This window comes from Leopardus geoffroyi, chromosome C2, assembly GCF_018350155.1.
Source record: "Leopardus geoffroyi isolate Oge1 chromosome C2, O.geoffroyi_Oge1_pat1.0, whole genome shotgun sequence".
Taxonomy (NCBI): Eukaryota; Metazoa; Chordata; class Mammalia; order Carnivora; family Felidae; genus Leopardus; species Leopardus geoffroyi.
The window spans coordinates 8,401,910-8,419,380 of NC_059333.1; the positions used below are offsets into that span (position 1 = coordinate 8,401,910).

General features: G+C 40.1%; 1 protein-coding gene across 9 annotated transcripts in view; it reads right to left on the reverse strand.

The window, feature by feature from the left end:
- TTC3 (tetratricopeptide repeat domain 3) overlaps window positions 1–17,471 on the reverse strand; it is a 127,745-nt gene that overhangs the window by 9,774 nt on the left and 100,500 nt on the right. For all 9 annotated transcript variants that reach the window (XM_045501396.1, XM_045501395.1, XM_045501398.1 and 6 more), the window contains 6 exons: window positions 12,877–13,016; window positions 8,768–8,836; window positions 7,243–7,339; window positions 5,753–5,853; window positions 2,946–3,036; window positions 2,182–2,283 (listed from right to left, as the gene is read on the reverse strand). In XM_045501396.1, the coding sequence (XP_045357352.1) occupies window positions 2,182–2,283; window positions 2,946–3,036; window positions 5,753–5,853; window positions 7,243–7,339; window positions 8,768–8,836; window positions 12,877–13,016 (600 nt within the window). The remainder of the gene's footprint in view (window positions 1–2,181; window positions 2,284–2,945; window positions 3,037–5,752; window positions 5,854–7,242; window positions 7,340–8,767; window positions 8,837–12,876; window positions 13,017–17,471) is intronic.

Here is a 17,471-nt window from a genome sequence, read left to right on the forward strand (position 1 = left end):
ACTCCCTTATTAGGCAAATCCACTGGGTGATTCCAAGGACACTTAAACTCAGTGTCTCCAAAAGCAGGCTCAGCTCGGTCTCTGACCCTGCTCTCCCTCCAACCCTACCACCACTCTCTGATCCATGACATGGCTGGTGACAGTGAGCCCCTCTGCCACTTCATACTGCGGGCAAGCTGACAGCCATCAGGAACAGCGCCAAGTCGTCCCCTTACTTGAAACCTGCATTGGGTTCTTCGTGACCTCAGGAAAAGTCAAACTGCTGAACACACCTTACAGAACAAAGTTCCCTTCGTTCTGGCCCTTGGGTACTTTTATAATATTTCTCACCAAAGCCCCCCTCTGTCATACTAAACTTTTATATCCATGAAAGAAGTGTTCCCTATTTTCCTAGCCTCCAAATATGCTGTTTCTTCCATTTGAACACTCTGACCCTCCAAATATCACACCATCTACCCCTCCTCAAACACACACCCATGTCCTCCTTTTGCCTGGTTACTTCCTATTCCAGATCTCTGACTCACTGAGACCTCCAACAGGGAATCTTCTGCTGAGGTCTGGACCTCTTCGTTAGGTTAGTGCCTCCTAATTTATGCTGCCATAGCATTTTATGCTCCTATGAAAAACCTTGGCACACTTTACTTGTAATTATGGGCTTAACATCTCTCTTTTCCCAAACCCATATGTCCCTTGAGGGAAGAGACCTCATCCAATCTTCATCACCACTAAATACCCAATGAATGAATGGGGGAGAAATGACACACAAAGTTAATGGTTTTTAGGGTAATATTTATTACTCAAGTGCCTGGCACCCTACGAGTTCCCAAGGTTTTGGGTATTAAAATTTTTTTGTGTGTTTATAAAATTACATAAGCTAGAACTAAAAGTTAGTAGTGAATATGCTGTTGAGATCTCACATTTTTTTCCCTTCCATGTCTGCCATGAAAGCTTGGAAACACTATAAATGATACGTGAGCTTTAATTCTACATAAAACTCTACTTCTTAGTTCAATGGAGAAAAAAAAGTTTTTCTATGGAGAGAAGAAACTTTGGAACTCAATAGAATATTTTACTCAGTTCAAGGTGGCTGACTTTTAACATTTTAAACACAGTTTTGGCAGACGAAACCACAAGTTGAATGCTTACTGTGCAAAGTACTGGCAAGCCAAAGCCTTTCGAGATCAGGCTCCTGTGTGCAGGGAGCCTGTCACCTCAGTTAAGGAGACTGAGCGCATGTGACAGAAGGGCTACAGGGTGAGGGGCAAATGAGGGCCGCCTTGACCAGGCTTTCAGGTACAGACACAATGCCAAGAGTGAGGCTAGTGCTCCAGGCTGGAGGACAGTTTAGGCAAAGGTCTGGCAGTAGCAGGAAGGTGCAAATCAGGAGCTAAGGAAAATAGTCTCCTTACAGCAGACTACTTCACAAACAGGTTTTAATGTTGTGCCAAAATATTCTGAAACCACCTCTAATCAACTCTTGAATAGAGTCCTTCTTTAAATTCTTACAGTCTGATCTCCTTTGGGCTTCAGCCATTTTAGTAATGGCTGAGCGTCTGCTCTGTGTCTAAAGAAGCAGTATGTACCCCAGAAGACAATAAAGTGATACCTGGTATAGCCATTTTTAAAGTCCACAATATCAAATTCATGTTTTTCTTTACTGTGCTGCATAGTTTAAAATATAAAGACAGGTGTGGCAGTCACTATTATTCAAAAGATTTTTTAGCAAAAACCTCAAAATAGCAGTAAAATATGACAGACCTAACCAACAAAACCTTTGTATGTCTCTGTATTTGATGAGGACACAGATCTGAATTTTGGTCTTATGCCCACAAGTATCCAGGAATAAGACTAACTCTGAGGTGGTGTCAGTAGAGAGAGCTGGTCTAAACCACAGGCACCTGCTCCTCTTAGATTATTCGTTCAAATGCAGAGAACATGCCAGCATCCAGAAAAGAAAGCAGATGTACCAGCCCTGTGTTCACTTCAGTCCTGTCCTTAGACACCGATGTAGAAAGACTCCTCTTCCATTTATGTAAGAATGTTTACTATCCAGCTTGAAATGTTAACCAGTAGCACCAATAATGAAAACATTAAGGCAATCTCCCAGAATACAAACAATAAAAAATTACTTGGGCCCAAATCAGGAAGAAATTGTGGTGACAGAAGCTGTGACAGACTTACTGTGCTACAGACAGGAAGTGAAAGGTCAGGAATCTGCACTCTAGAAAGTTCACTGAGCCGAGAGCCATTTTTAATTGCTTGAATTTGTTCTTCAAATTCAGACTGTAGGTAGAAGGAAAAGTGTTAAGTTTTTCTAATAAATTCCCAGGGGAATATCACAATTGTCAATTAATACTTTTTTCCTTACTATATATTTACAAATGGTCAACAATTTTCCAGAAAATATAATGGAGATGCAAGGTATCAGAACAATTATTTCTTGTAAGGAAAGAAACTCAAAATGAGACCTCATTAATCAGAATGTTCTAAAGCCTTATCAAATGGAACTTCTCTAATCTTATCAATTAAGGGCAGAGTTTAAGACAGTTAATTAAGAAAACAGCATTACTTTCAGGAAAAACTCTTCTTAATAATTACAATAAAAAATTGGGGCGCCTGGGTGGCGCAGTCGGTTAAGCGTCCGACTTCAGCCAGGTCACGATCTCGCGGTCCGTGAGTTCGAGCCCCGCGTCGGGCTCTGGGCTGATGGCTCAGAGCCTGGAGCCTGTTTCCGATTCTGTCTCCCTCTCTCTCTGCCCCTCCCCCGTTCATGCTCTGTCTCTCTCTGTCCCAAAAATAAATAAACGTTGAAAAAAAAAATTAAAAAAAAAAAAAAAATATATATTATCTTTAACAGCTCAAAAAACAAAGTTTCAATGACACTAGCCTCTCCTGAGAACTACAATCATCATCTAGGTTTTGAAAGAAAATATTTTGTAACTTACCTTTGCTTTCTCAATTTCTTTTCCAACCTTACAAAGAAATGATTCCCATGAATGTACATCAGACTCCGTATCAGGATATGCTGCAGAATCACTGAAAAAGCAGAGAACCATGAAACCATTTAATGTTTACTTTAGAAATGTTTTAAAAGTTAAAAGCACTGAAGTGTAAATGACAACATTTAAACACGACAGAAAGATGTATTTCACATGACCACACACACACACCAAAACCTATTTTTAAATTATTTTATTTTATTTTATTTTACATTTATTCATTTTTGAGAGACAGAGCACAAGTGGGGAGGAGCAGAGAGAGAAGGTGACAGAATCTGAAGCAGGCTCCAGGCTCTGAGCTGTCAGCACAGAGCCTGCGGCGAAGTTAAAACTCACAAACAGTGAGACCATGACCTGAACCGAGTCGGATGCTTAAATGACTGAGCCACCCAGGCGCCCCTCCAAAACCTATTTTTAAAGAATTATGTATCTTACAGACTCACCACTAGAAACAATTTAGGAAATATTAATTGCTTATCTAACCCAAACCCCTAAGCTGGTGGACAGAGAGCAAACATTCTCCTTAATTTTAATTTCTTTCCCTAAATTTGAAGATTTGACCATTTTTCACTTAACATCTTTGTGTTTAACATCAAAGGGTGTTTTTACACTAAAAAAAATTATAAGGCAGCCTGGAACACTTGAAACATTCCAATAAAACCCACATCGTTATTGTAAAATAAAGAGTAGGGCCTGACACACTGGTAAGTTATACTTCCACACCTTTACTGAAAGTGACAAACAAGCTTTCGAACTCCTAACTGGGAAGATTAATAACACTATGAATTTGTGATTGTGTCAGCTCTCCTTACACATCTTTTTTTTTTGTTGTTTATTTATTAATTTTGAGAAAGAGAGTGAGAGTGAGCACACACACGTGAGTGGGGGAGGGGCAGAGAGAGCCAGGGAGAGAGAGAGAATGCCAAGCAGGATCTGTGCTGCTGATGGGGAGCCTGATGCGGGGCTCGATCTCACGAACCTTGAATCTTTTTAAAAAAAAAAAAATTTTTTTTTAACATTTATTTATTTTTGGGACAGAGAGAGACAAAGCATGAACAGGGGAGGGTCAGAGAGAGAGAGACACAGAATCTGAAACAGGCTCCAGGCTCTGAGCTGTCAGTACAGAGCCCGACGTGGGGCTTGAACTCACGAACTGCGAGATCATGACCTGAGCCGAAGTCGGACGTTTAACCAACTGAGCCACCCAGGCGCCCCACGAACCTTGAATCTTGACCTGAGCTGAAACCAAGAGCCAGACACTTAACTGACTGAACACCCAGTTTTCTTTATACATCTTAAAGAAAACCCAGAACATTTCCTTTTACATCTTTTCTCTTTTGCTATCCTTTGGTGGAATGGGAAAGTTAGCAGGGCATCCCTAAGAAAGAAGCTACGTGTCCTATGAGATTTAATAAGGAAGTCGACACTGTCAGATGAAAGGAGGTCTGAGATCTCCGTTTCTCAGAGGCACCACAGTGCACGAGGTCAAACACTGGCCTTTCAGAGCCCCTGGGCCTCACTTCAGCTGCACTAGTCTTATAACCCGAATCAGCGTCTTAGTTTTCCTCTCATTAGAAAGGTTTTCTCATGTGAAAAAAACTAAATCTTGAAAAATGAAGAAATAACAACACATCCAAACTTTTTCCCGTGACCCACAGAACCTGTGGCTCAACACCGAGGGTTTGAAATGTAAGGCAAAAAGCACAGGGAAGGATGAAAAACCTGACTGTGGAATGATAAAAAGACCAGATGAAAAATAATCCCTTGTGTGAAAATCCACACAGAATAGTGCTAGAGACTAGACTGAGGAAGACCCTCTAGAATTCCCAGGTAAACCTTATTCCAAAATCAAAGCTAAACAAACAAAAACAGGTAAAGATTATGAGAGTTGAAAAAAGGACCATAGGTGAGTATCTTCTGAAGTGACATTTCCATACTCTATCATTAAGACTATTAAGTGATTGTTCTTACAGAAGGTAATTGTTTAAAAAGCTTGAAAATGTGATCTTCACTCCAGAAATTTATTGCATGGAAATGATTAATAACGTGCATAAAAATGCGGCTACAAGGAAACTCACTGAAATGCAGCTTTTCTTAACAGAGTGTGCAAAGAACCCAACTATGCACCACCACAGTGGGGTTTAATAAATCATGACACATTTGTATGCTGGAATACTATCCAACTTTTCAAAATTAGGTTAGAGAAATGTCATTATTGATACGAAAGGAAGCTTCCTTTATATTACTTAGTAAAAAAAAAAAAAAAATATATATATATATATATATAGATTTATAAAATTTTTTTTTCAAATACTTAATGGTTTCTTCTAAAATACTAATTAGTTACACATTAATTAAGAATTATGGATAATCAGGGAGTTTGGGTGGCTCAACTGGTTAAGCATCCGACTCGATTTTGGCTCAGGTCATGATCTCATGGTTCGTGGGACTAAACCCTACATCAGGCTCTGTGCTGACAGTGAGGAGCCTGCTTGGGGTTCTCTCTCTCCCTCTGTTCCTCCCCTACTCTGTCTCTCAAAAATAAATAAATAAACATTAAAAAAAGAATTATGGATAATCGTTATCAGTTTGGTTTGCATATTTTGATTTTTCTGCAACTGAACATGTATTGATGTATAACTATTAAAAATAAAATGGTCCTGAATAACTTAATGCCTTTTTTGTCAAATCAGCTCTAATGTGGATTTCCTACATGACATGCTGGGAAGCACACCCGTGACACCACACAGTACCTGCTCAGGAGCTTCAGGTACTTCAGATACGCTTCTGCTTGTGATTCCATGATCTGTAATTTGTACACTTCTGTCTCCTTCCAGTTTTCAAGCACAGATACCTACCATTAGATTAGATAACAATGAAGTCTTTTCAAACAGTGAAACTGAAACTATCTTAAGGTTGTTAAAACGTAAACATTCTAAGCCATTTTCCAGTTTCTCCTTAAATGACAGATGATGACAGATGCACTAGAACTTGCTTACGTGGTAATTCACAAAAGTCAACATGAATTCAAACTTTTGGATTTGAAAACAGAGTAACATAATGACAGGAAAATTATTTTACCTTACAGAGTACTTTTCTCAGATACTAAACTTTCCACATGGCTTACTGCTTAAGCCATGTACAAACACAGAGCCAGGTTCCCTGCATGTATAGGCCTGATGAGCATTACCTGTGGTCCTGTCCCTGGTAAGCAGAGGGCCAGGGGTCTGCACAATGACCCCCAGGCTGCACGCTATCAAATTCAAAGGCCTCAAAGAAGTTGTTCTCAGTATGAGCTTCAAAAGCCTCTGGGGAATGTTTTTTGGTTTTCCCACAAGCCTATGGGCCATTTTTGTAAGAGGCACTGAAAGAAATATAGAACTGCTTTCTTTTAATACAGGTGTCAGTAACCTTCACAGGGCCCACCAGGCAGAAGGGCTGGCCAAATGGTGGTAAATGGGACCTGACCAAGCTCATAAATATACATGTAGGCATAGGACTCATAAAATATAGGCACTTGAGCTTTTCTTTCCCCATCTTTTCCTTAGAAGCAGCTGCATAGTCAATATTTAATCAGAAGTCCCATGTCTGTGGATTATATAAGCTAAGTCTTTTTTTTTTTTTTTAATTTCCCAGAATAATCATAGATATATATACCAACAAGTAGTATTTCTTCTCAATTGAGAAAACAAAGACAACCATGTTTTGGGAACTCAATAAAATACAGCCAGAGGTCATTATTTTGATTTTTGTCTCAGTAGTATCTCAAATAGTATGTGGACATTGGTATATATTCTTCTGAGGAAAGAAGAGAGCATATTCTTTTTTTTTTTTTTTTTTTTTTTGAGAGTATATTCTTAACGAGTGGATTATTTTCAAGTTCCTCTTCCAGTAGTGACTATTATGGTTGGCTACTTCATGGCACACCACTTGATTACAGATGATGAAGCCATTCTAAGGTACAGCATGGAAAACAACTGAATTATAAAAATAAGGAAAACAGACTGCAAAATGTGGTGTTCACTTTGAGTACAGCTATGTAATATCATGTAAGCACAAGGGTAAAACATTAAAAAGTGACATGCATGGAAAAAAGTAGCTATTTCTGGGATGTAGGACTCTGGGTGAGAGGCTATCCGTCAGACTCCACACTTTTCAGCAATGTTGTTATGCCTCATATGTAGTTAAACACAAAGCAAACAATCTCGCCACATCTGTCCGTCACCAAGTGTCCCAGGCTCACCTCTGCAGCCACTGCTCTTTGAAGACTCTCTTCATAATTCTCTTTCCCTTTCTTTATGCACTCTTCTATTTTCATTTTCTCATTTGTAAATGTATCACTGCAAATGTTAATGAGAAAAAACTTCTTGAAAAAGAAAAAAACAGTGAGATAACTAAAGGCTTAAGCCAGGTTAGCTTTGAAATCATGACACAGAGAGACTCACAAAACTTCTTAGTGTCTGACACACAGATTCACTCATATGTGCTTTTTGCATTTCACAAATGATCAAAGGAACATATAAAATTTAAAAATTGAGTGTTTGGTGGAAATGCTGAGAAGCTGGTTCATCACTTTTACCAGGGCAGGTGGACTACAACGTATCTGGCTACAGAACATCCCTCATGCTTCCAGTCAGGAAATTCTATTTTGACACACATTATATGACAAAGAAATCATCCAAAGGAAAAAAGTGATCTCTACAAAGTAATCACGGCAATATGTGTATAAGGGCTTAAAAAAAAAACAAAAAGGCCACGAATCATGATGCGACTGGAAATGTCTATGTGAAACAATATTCAACGAAAAATGCAGAACACAACTGCTTCACTAATGAATATACTGACTACCCGTAGGTAAAAACATTATATCCATTAACAAAGCTTAAAAGAAAACTTTTTATAGGTTCGTAATAAAAATCTGCCATCTTTAATAAACTTAAAATTGTAGAACAACTATCATAATAAAGTTGAGATTGTTATCTTAAGTAACACAAAAGAAAAGTTTTAAAAACACATTTTTAGGGGTGCCTGGGTGGCTCAGTTGCTTAAGCATCTGACCCTTGATTTTGGCTCAGGTCATGATCTTGCTGTCCATGAGACTGAACCCCACGTCGGGCTCAGTGCAGAGTGAGGAGTCTATTGGGACTTTCTCTCTCTTTCTCTCTCTCCCCCTCTCCCTATCCCCCATCCCAACTCAGGAGCACGTGTGTTCTCTGTCAAAATAAATAAATAAACTTGAAAAATAAAATCTTAAAAAAAAATCCACATTTTTAGTTTCAGGAGACTTCAAAGGAAAAGAACAGTTAATCAACAATAATAAACTCAGGATTAAAAAAAAAATTTTTTTAGTTGTTTATTTTTTGAGAGACACAGAGCATGAGTGGGGGAGGGGCAGAGAGCAGGAGACACAGAATCCGAAGCAGGCTCCAGGCTCTGAGCCATCAGCACAGAGCCCGACTCAAGGCTCGAACCCATGAACTGCTGAAGTAGGACACCTAACTGACTGAGCCACCCAGGCACCCCGAATAAAGTTGAGGATTTTTATACTGACAATGTAAAATAAGAGTAGTAGGAACATCATAAAATAAAAACACTCAAAGAATAATTTTATTTAAATATTAATTTAAAGAATAAAATAGAAACAGAAATAAGAGACATAATTATTTAAAAGACATAGACAAGCCACAATAGACTTCTTAGAACCCTAGTGTGCTAGTGCCTCTGGGTATTCAAAGTATAAGATAATAGCAAACATAAACTTAATTTGCCTGATTTCGAGGGACTGATCCAGAAGTAATTCATGTTCCTTATCCTTTCCATCATTTTTCTGGGTATATCTATGGAAGAAAATCACCAAATTTTAATTAATTTTCAAGGATATTTAAAAACACGATCCCACATAGTAAATTCTACTTACTTTGAGGCAAACATTTCTTGATTTTGTAAACTTCTACATTTTGATTTAATTTCTATTATCTTCTAAATAGGCAAAGAATCTGGGTCATTTTCCTTTAACACCTAAAGGACAGAAATCTTTTCTTCACCCTAGGTCATATGCTTGCAGTGTAGACAACACCTTATCTCAGTTCACTTCAAGGAGCACTTCCAGGTGATTCCACATGACCCAGAGGAGTATCGGTGTTGTCTATCATCATCAGTATAACCAGTGGGTCTCATTCAAAATGAAAACAGCCTTCTCATCTTTAAAATAGGACTTACAGGGGTGCCTGGGTGGCTCATTTGATTAAACATCTGACTTGCCACTCGGGTCAAGATCTTGTAGTTCATGAGTTTGAGCCCTGTGTCAGGCTCTGCGCTGACAGCTCGGAACCTGGAGTCTGCTGTGGATTATGTGTCTCCCTCTATCTCTGCGCGCGCGCGCTCGCTCTCTCTCTCTCAAAAAGAAATACAGCCCAGTTAACACACACACATATCCAGTCTAACACCCTGCAAAACGAAGTGTATATATCTTTCTAAAACTTTTTAATTTTTTAAAAATGTTTACTTCTGAGACAGAGAGAGACACTGCATGAGTACGAGAGGGGCAGAGACACAGGGAGATACAGAATCTGAAGGAGGCTCCAGGCTCTGAGCTCAGCACAGAGACTGACGCAGGGCTCAAACTCATGAACTGTGAGATCATCACCTGAACTGAAGCTGGACACCCAACTGACTGAGCCAGGCGCCCCGAATTTTTTTTTAAAGCTTATTTTTGAGAGAGAGAGAATGAATGAACGAGTGGGGGAGGGGCAGAGAGAGGGAGACAAAGAATCCAAAGCACGCTTCAGGCTCTGAGCTGTCAGCACAGAGCCCAACACAGGGCTCAAACTCACGAACTGGGAGAACATGACTTGAGGCAAAGTCAGAGGCTTAACCTACTGAACCACCCACGTGCCCCAACCAACTTGAATTAAAATAATAAATAAAAAGTATCCCAGCAAGATCAAATTTCAAGGGTGGGTGCTTGGGGAGGGGATCTGCATATGAAAAGACCTGAACTGGCATGCCAGAATGTAAACCCAAGGTATTTTGATTACAAAACCATTTTCTTTTTAAATTTTAAAACTTCCTGCAAAACAGGAAGTACAGTTGGCCCTTGAACAACACAAGTCTGAACTGTGTAGTGCATATATACAGATTTTTTTTTTTTCGATACAGTATAATACTAAAAATGTACTTTCTCTTCCTTCTTTCTTTTTACTTAAAGTTTATTTATTTTCGAGAGACAGAGAGTGCAAGCGGGGGAGGGGCAGAGAGCAAGAGAATCCCAAGCAGGTTCTGAGCTGTCAGCTCAGAGCCCGATGTGGGGCCCAAACTCAAAAACTGTGAGATCATGACCTGAGCCAAAATCAAGAGTCTGATGCTTAACCGACTGAACCACCTAGGTGCCCCTTCCTTATGACTTTCTTAGTAAATTTGTTTTCTCTAGTTTACCAAGAATTATGCCATATAATAAATATACAAAATATGTGTTAATTGTGTTATCAGTGAGGCTTCCAGTTAACAGTAGGCTATTAGTAGTTAAGTTTTGGAGGAGTCAAAAGTTACATGTTGGGGGTCAGCACCCCTAAACCCCCACATTGTTCTAGGGTCAACTGCTTAATTATACAATTATTCTCCTGCTCAGAGTTTTGCTTCAAAACTTAAGACTACATAAAACTTTTAATATAAAAAGAGGTTTTACTTTAAAATCCAGATATAAAATTTAGATTTATATCATTTACAAAGTGCAAAAAGCCAAGCACATAAAGAAGCCTGTAGCTTATCTTTAAACTGGGACAGAAAAAAGGAAAACATGTATTAATAAAGTGAAAAAAAAATAATAAAAACTTTATTCCTCAACAGAAATGGATTTTTATGCTAGCACACACAAAAAAATTTCTTATCATTATCAGCCTCATTTATTTTGTCTAGTTTAACAGTAAATCTGAATTGAGCATACAAAAATCTATGTTAAATACAAATATTCCTGAATTTTTGAATAACTTCACTACTGACATGCTCAAATATTGAGAGGGGGGGGCGCCTGGGTGGCGCAGTCGGTTAAGCGTCCGACTTCAGCCAGGTCACGATCTCGCGGTCCGTGAGTTCGAGCCCCGCGTCGGGCTCTGGGCTGATGGCTCAGAGCCTGGAGCCTGTTTCTGATTCTGTGTCTCCCTCTCTCTCTGCCCCTCCCCCGTTCATGCTCTGTCTCTCTCTGTCCCAAAAATAAATAAAAAAATAAACGTTGAAAAAAAAAAAAATATTGAGAGGGATATGTGCCAAGACTCCCACTGGATGCCTGAAACCATGGACTGTAACAAACTCAGGTTTTTTCCTATATATACATACCTACGAGAAAGTTCAAGTTATAAATTAGGCACAGTAAGAGATTAACAGCAATAACTAATAATAAATAAAAACAACTATACTGTAATGAATGTTACGTATGAGTGTGGTCTCTCTATGTATCTTATCTTACTACACTGTCCCCAGCCTTCCTTGATGATGTGAAATGACAAGATGCCTGTGTGATATGATGAGGTGAGGCGAGTGATGCAGGCGGGTGACACAGCACTAGGCGACTACTGACCCTCCGACAATATGTCAGAAGGGGAATCATCTGAGGTAACTGAAACCGTGAAAAATGAACCTATAGGTGGGGGTGGGGGGTACTGTACAGAGCTTTGCAGACGTTATTTCCACACATGTGTTCTGATAGAACTACTCTGAGCCTACTCAAAATGACAAGACGCAGGCGGTGTTTTATGGTTCATCATTCTTGGAAGGATTACCTAAAAACTGTCCGAATTTAATGCCAGCAAGACTCATGATGAAGTCGTCGATCCTATGGCATGGCAAATGGAAAAACCACGAATGTCCTGAAAGGTGAGAATGGTAGTGTGGCCCCCGTGAACCATGCCTCCCCTTCTTCATGCCCTTAAATCTCCAGTAGGCCTGCCGCTTGCTTTTCATAACAGAATGTGGTGGAAGTAATGCTCTTATGGTTCTGAGTCTGAACTTCAAGAGGCATGGCAGCTTCTGCTTCCGTACCCTTGGGAGCCCTTTGCCACCACATATGAAGCCTGGCTACCGTGTTGGAGATCACCTGGATAGACCATACCGATAAAAGTCACATGAAGAGGCTACATGGAAAGGGAGCAGCCGTGAAACTACACGGAGAGAAAAAGCCAGGACATCCCAGCATCCCAGCTGAGCCCAGCCCCAGCCAATTCCCTGCCACGTGAAGACCATCAGAACAGCCCAGCGGAACTCAGACCAGGTTCCAAGATCATGATCACATAAAATGGCTGTTAACGTAAGCCACCAAGTTTGAGTGTTTTGTTACACAGCGGTGGGTAACAATTAAGCTGAGGAATCATATGATATGTCACCAACTAGGGAAGAGAGGGGTTAGGAATGGATCACAGAGAATCTTAAACTTGGCCCATCTGACAACTGTATTACCTGTATGCATTACCAAATCCTTCATACCACAAGACCAAATTTTAGTAATTTAAAGGCTCAGGATGAAAACAATTATAAATAATCATCACAGAATCTTAGCGCAGGAAAGAACCTTACATCTAGACTAAGCCCCTCACTTTATAAACAAGGAAAAAATGGGGCAAAGGTAATGTTCACAGTAAGGGGTGGTGTCCCGACTAGAAGGAAGTCAGCTCTTTGCTCATTCATAGTCCCACTTGATTGGCAAACACAGTAGTTTTATGAAAAATTTCAGGTAAGTCCCCACAGAACGTTCTCTAAAATGAGGTGAAAACAGTATTTAAATTTGTACTTTACCTGACATAGTCTGAAACTGAGTATCAAAAATGTTAAAATAACAACAAAAAAGCCCCAATAATAAAAAATCATTGCCTTTCAATTGCTAACTTACGTTTCGTTGGCATTTAGAACCTTTTTCATTTTCTTCTTTAGTGCTTTTAGATTTTCTTGGATTTCTTTTTTCTCTTGTTGCCATTTTTTAATTTCCTTTTCCAAATCTTCAAGGAACCAATCTAATTCTGTCTTTGATATCTAAAAACATTTTTAGAAAGCACTTAAATAAATAGGAAGATTTACTTTAAAAAAAAAAAAAAAAAAAGCCCCAAAGACCAGAATTGTGGTGGTGCATTAGTTCAATCAGTAACTCCAGTTTAGCAGAGCACACTTAGGACCTGGGCTGAGCCTGGGATACAGAATCATATGACACACAGCCTTGGGCCTCACTTGTCCTCACCGAATCAGGCTGGGGGGAGGCTGTCAAACAAAAAGGCACAGAGGCATGACAGACTATCTGGTATTTGGGAAGGGCTTCTTAAAAACAGTGATTTCTGATTTCTGTCTTTAAAGATGAGATGCCATGTGGAGAATAGATCCCAAACAGTAGGAATAGTGAGGCAGAAGGATAAAAGAGTAAGACACGTACAAATGAAAGCAAGAGGCACTACGTGGCTGGAGTACGAGGTGGACATATGGAAGGCAGGGCAGGGAGAATGATACCCGAGATGACTTGGGTTCAAATTATAAAGGGGCTTGTGAGTAATGCTAAGGAGGGTGGACTTTACCCGGTAGATAACACGGAGCCAGTGAAGACTCCTAAGCAAGGTAGTGAGATGATTAGATTCTGGTTTTAGAAAAATAAGCGAAAGACGCAGAGATGGATTAAGAATGGGTAAGAGGGAAAAAAAAAAAAAAAAATCCAAAAAAGAATAGGTAAGAGGCCATGTGAAAGTGGTAGACCAAATCAGTGGCCTTCATATTTTCTTGACTGTGACCCCAAACAACAGATACGTTTCAATAACAATCCATACCGTATGTATATATGCACACACACGCAAACTGAAAGAGAACTGCCCTTTCGGAGATGCTTTCTGATATTTTTAATCTATTCAATTATTGAAAACAACTCCAGTCACCACCATTAAACTGATTTCATAGCCCATTACGAATTATAACCCTTAATGTTAAAAACTACGTTAGACGAAGGTAAAATTTCTTAAAAATTTCACTGTAACAGTCCGTGAGAGACAATAAGGATTATGGTAGGGATGATAAAAAGAAATAAATGAAATTTTAAAAGAAGAGGACAGATAAGACCATATGTCTAAGTGGGATATGAGACCTAAAGCAGAAGTTGTGACCTAAAGAAGAGTTACGGGCACCTGGGTGGCTCAGTAGGTTAAGTGGCCAACTTCGGCTCAGGTCACAATCTCACAGTTTGTGAGTTCGAGCCCCACGTTGGGCTCTGCGCTGACAGCTCAGAGCCTGGAGCCTGATTCAAATTCTGTGTCTTCCTCTCTCTCTGCCCCTCCCTCACTCATGCTCTGTGTCTCTCTCAAAAATAAACATTTAAAAAAATTGAAAAAAGAAAGAAGTTGACAGAGTTAAAGATAGGTTTCTACCTTTGATGAACAGTTAAAAATCCCATTAACAAAAAAGAGCACAGAAGATGTACTAGGCTAGGAAGCATGAAAACACACATTAACCTAGATACAGATGTTTAAATAAATCTGTGAATAAATATGTGAGAACCCCGTAATTTTGACCCTGTAGTCATTTTTAAAAATCTTTTTACTTTTGAGTGAGAGAGAAAGAGGGAGTGTGAGTGAGCAGGGGAAAGGGATAGAGTGGGGGAGAGAGAGAATCTTAAGCAGGCTCCATGCTCAGTGTGGAGTCTGACAGGGGGCTTGATCTCAGGACCCTGAACTGGAAACTTAACTGACTGAGCCACCCAGGCGCCCCAGGCCCTGCAGTCAGTTTGATGGGACAGAGCAGAAATTTCTAAGCGTTTGACAAAGACTAGAAATCAAAGGAATAAAAATACTGAATTCAAACAGCTTTTCAACATAACCGTTTAGAAAGAAACAACATTCTTCTGAGTCTTATTTGTCTATACAACAGACACTTCTATTCTAACAGGCTATTCTAGCACAAGAACAGCACACAATCAAGTCAGGTATGCTTTGTTCCCCAAAACAGCCTTTCCCAATATGGGCAAGTCCCACCCTATTCCAAGTCCGCTGACCAGTTGGTTGGTTGTAACCTGGAATGCATTTCCCCATGAAAAGCCATGTTAGAAATGTCAGTTAAATGTCTACCAGTTCCTTCCAGGATGCACCTGGTTACACTGTGAACTGGATGCAAGGAGGTCTACAGGGTTCAGAGGGCAAGTCCTCAGACCATGAGAGTCTATTTATAGAAGACACAGTCTTATCCTGGGTGCTGGGAGCAGAGACATGGTGCAGGGAAGGCAAAGGGGAAAGTGCAGAATCTCCCCTGAAACCTGCTCGAAAGAGTCCTGTCTGTAGTAGCCTCCGCCTTCCGACATTCGTTCCATCCTCCAAGGACCCTTCTGCAACACCCTCAAGTTTCACCGGACCCCTGATTTAAGCGCCCCTGACAGAGGGTATGTCAGCCTCCTAAGTGCATACTTCAAACACCCTTTCCTTTCCTTCAGGCCTCTCAGCACTCAGAACCCCTCACCGCACTCGGGGATTCTGAAGAACCCCTTCAGCTCGCCTAGAAGTGTTCACACTTTATTCTCTAAGCCTAAATGACTCTAACCTAGAGGCGGTCTACACACATGCTTTATCTGGCAAGTTCAATGGTTTCTCCTTGCTTTTTAATGTTTGTTTTTTTTTTTTAATGTTTATTTATTTTTGAGAGAGAGAGAGAGAGAGAGAGAGCATGAGCAGGGGAGGGACAGAGAGAGGGAGACAGAGAATCTAAAGCAGGCTCCAGTCTCCGAACCATCAGCACAGAGCCTGACACGGGGCTCAAACTCACAAACTGTGAGATCGTGACTTGAGACGAAGTCGGATGCTTAACTGACTGAGCCACCCAGGTGCTCCCAGGCTTTACTTTTACAAATGCTTCACATCTATTATCACACTTCATCTTTCCTAACAGCCTGTGGGTAGCCGAGTGGGCAAGGCTGACTTTTTTATGGATAAGAAAATGGTAGGTGGAAGGGGTGCCTGGGTGGCTCAGTCGGTTAAGCGTCCAATGGTTTGTGGGACTGAGCCCTGAGTCGGGCTCTGTGCTGGCAACATGGAACCTGCATGGGATTCTGTCTCCTTCTCTGCCCCTCCCCCGCATGCTCTCTCAAAATAAATAATAAAAAAGACAAAATAAAAAGAATGCTAAGTAGGTAAAGAAAACAAAATAAAAAGATAAAAATGGTAATACAGAATCAGAAGTGAGAGTAATATAAAAGTAAACGGCATGAGGCATTAGCCATTCTTGAGAAAGAGCATTAAAACTTTTCTGGTAGACAAAATCCGAGGAAACAGGGTGAGCTATACCCACAAAATAAAAACAAGTTTGCTGCACAAAGAAGCCCAGGTAGTGAAAGCAGAGCGAAACAACTTCTTAGGGCCTCATAAAGAGGACGCTGCAGAAAAGTCCCGAAAGACCAGCACAGAGCCTGGCTTATACTGAAGGGAGCATCCAATACATTTTGTCAAATGAAACAGTGGATAATATCCTCAACCACATATCAGCAAATATTCAAGCAACAATCTTCACAGAAGTGCAGGCCTGATGTTCTCTGATGTAGGCAGACACAGAATATGCAGCCGCAATTCACTAAACCCAGTTAACCCAGTTCTTTGGTGCTCAAACACACATTGTTTGATAACATCAGCAGAACTATTCTGTACACTGAGATTCAAAGATGACAACAGTTTAAGGGTGCCTGGGTGGCTCAGTTGGTTGGGCGGCCGACTACAGCTCAGATCATGATCTCGCAGTCTGTGAGTTCGAGCCCTGCATCGGGCTCTGTGCTGACAGCACAGAGCCTGGAGCCTGCTTCTGATTCTGTGTCTCCCTCTCTCTCTGCCCCTTCCCTGCTTGCTCTCTGTCTCTCTCTCTCTCTCAAAAATAATAAACATTAAAAAAAAATAAAAGATGACAACAGTTTGGTGGGGGAAGTATGCATAAATGATAATTACTACACCACACACAAAAATTAACTCAAAATGGTCATAGACCTAAATGGAGGAGCTAAAATTGTAAAACTCTTAGAAGAAAATACAGAAGTAAATCTTGATGACCCTAGATTATGAGGTTTCTAAAATATGACATCAAAAATAAACAACAAAAGAAAAAAGTGGACGATACTGAAATAAAAAACTGTGCTGCAAATCATGCCATCAGGAAGCTGAAATGACAACCCGCAAAATGGAAATCGGACAAATATATTTTCAAGTATGGAAGATGGGAGAAAATATTTAGAAGTCATATATTTAACTAGCAATTTGCACCCAGATTAAACATATATGAAATGCTTAAGACAAATAATCCAATTAATAAACAGACAAAAAATTGGACAGACATTTCTCCAAAGAAGAAATATAAATAGACAATAAGCACATGAAAAGATGCTCCACACCACTGGCCTTTAGGGAAATGCAGATCAAAAGCACAATGAGAAATGACTTCATACCCATTAGGATGGCTACAATCAAAAAGATGGTTGATACTAAGCAT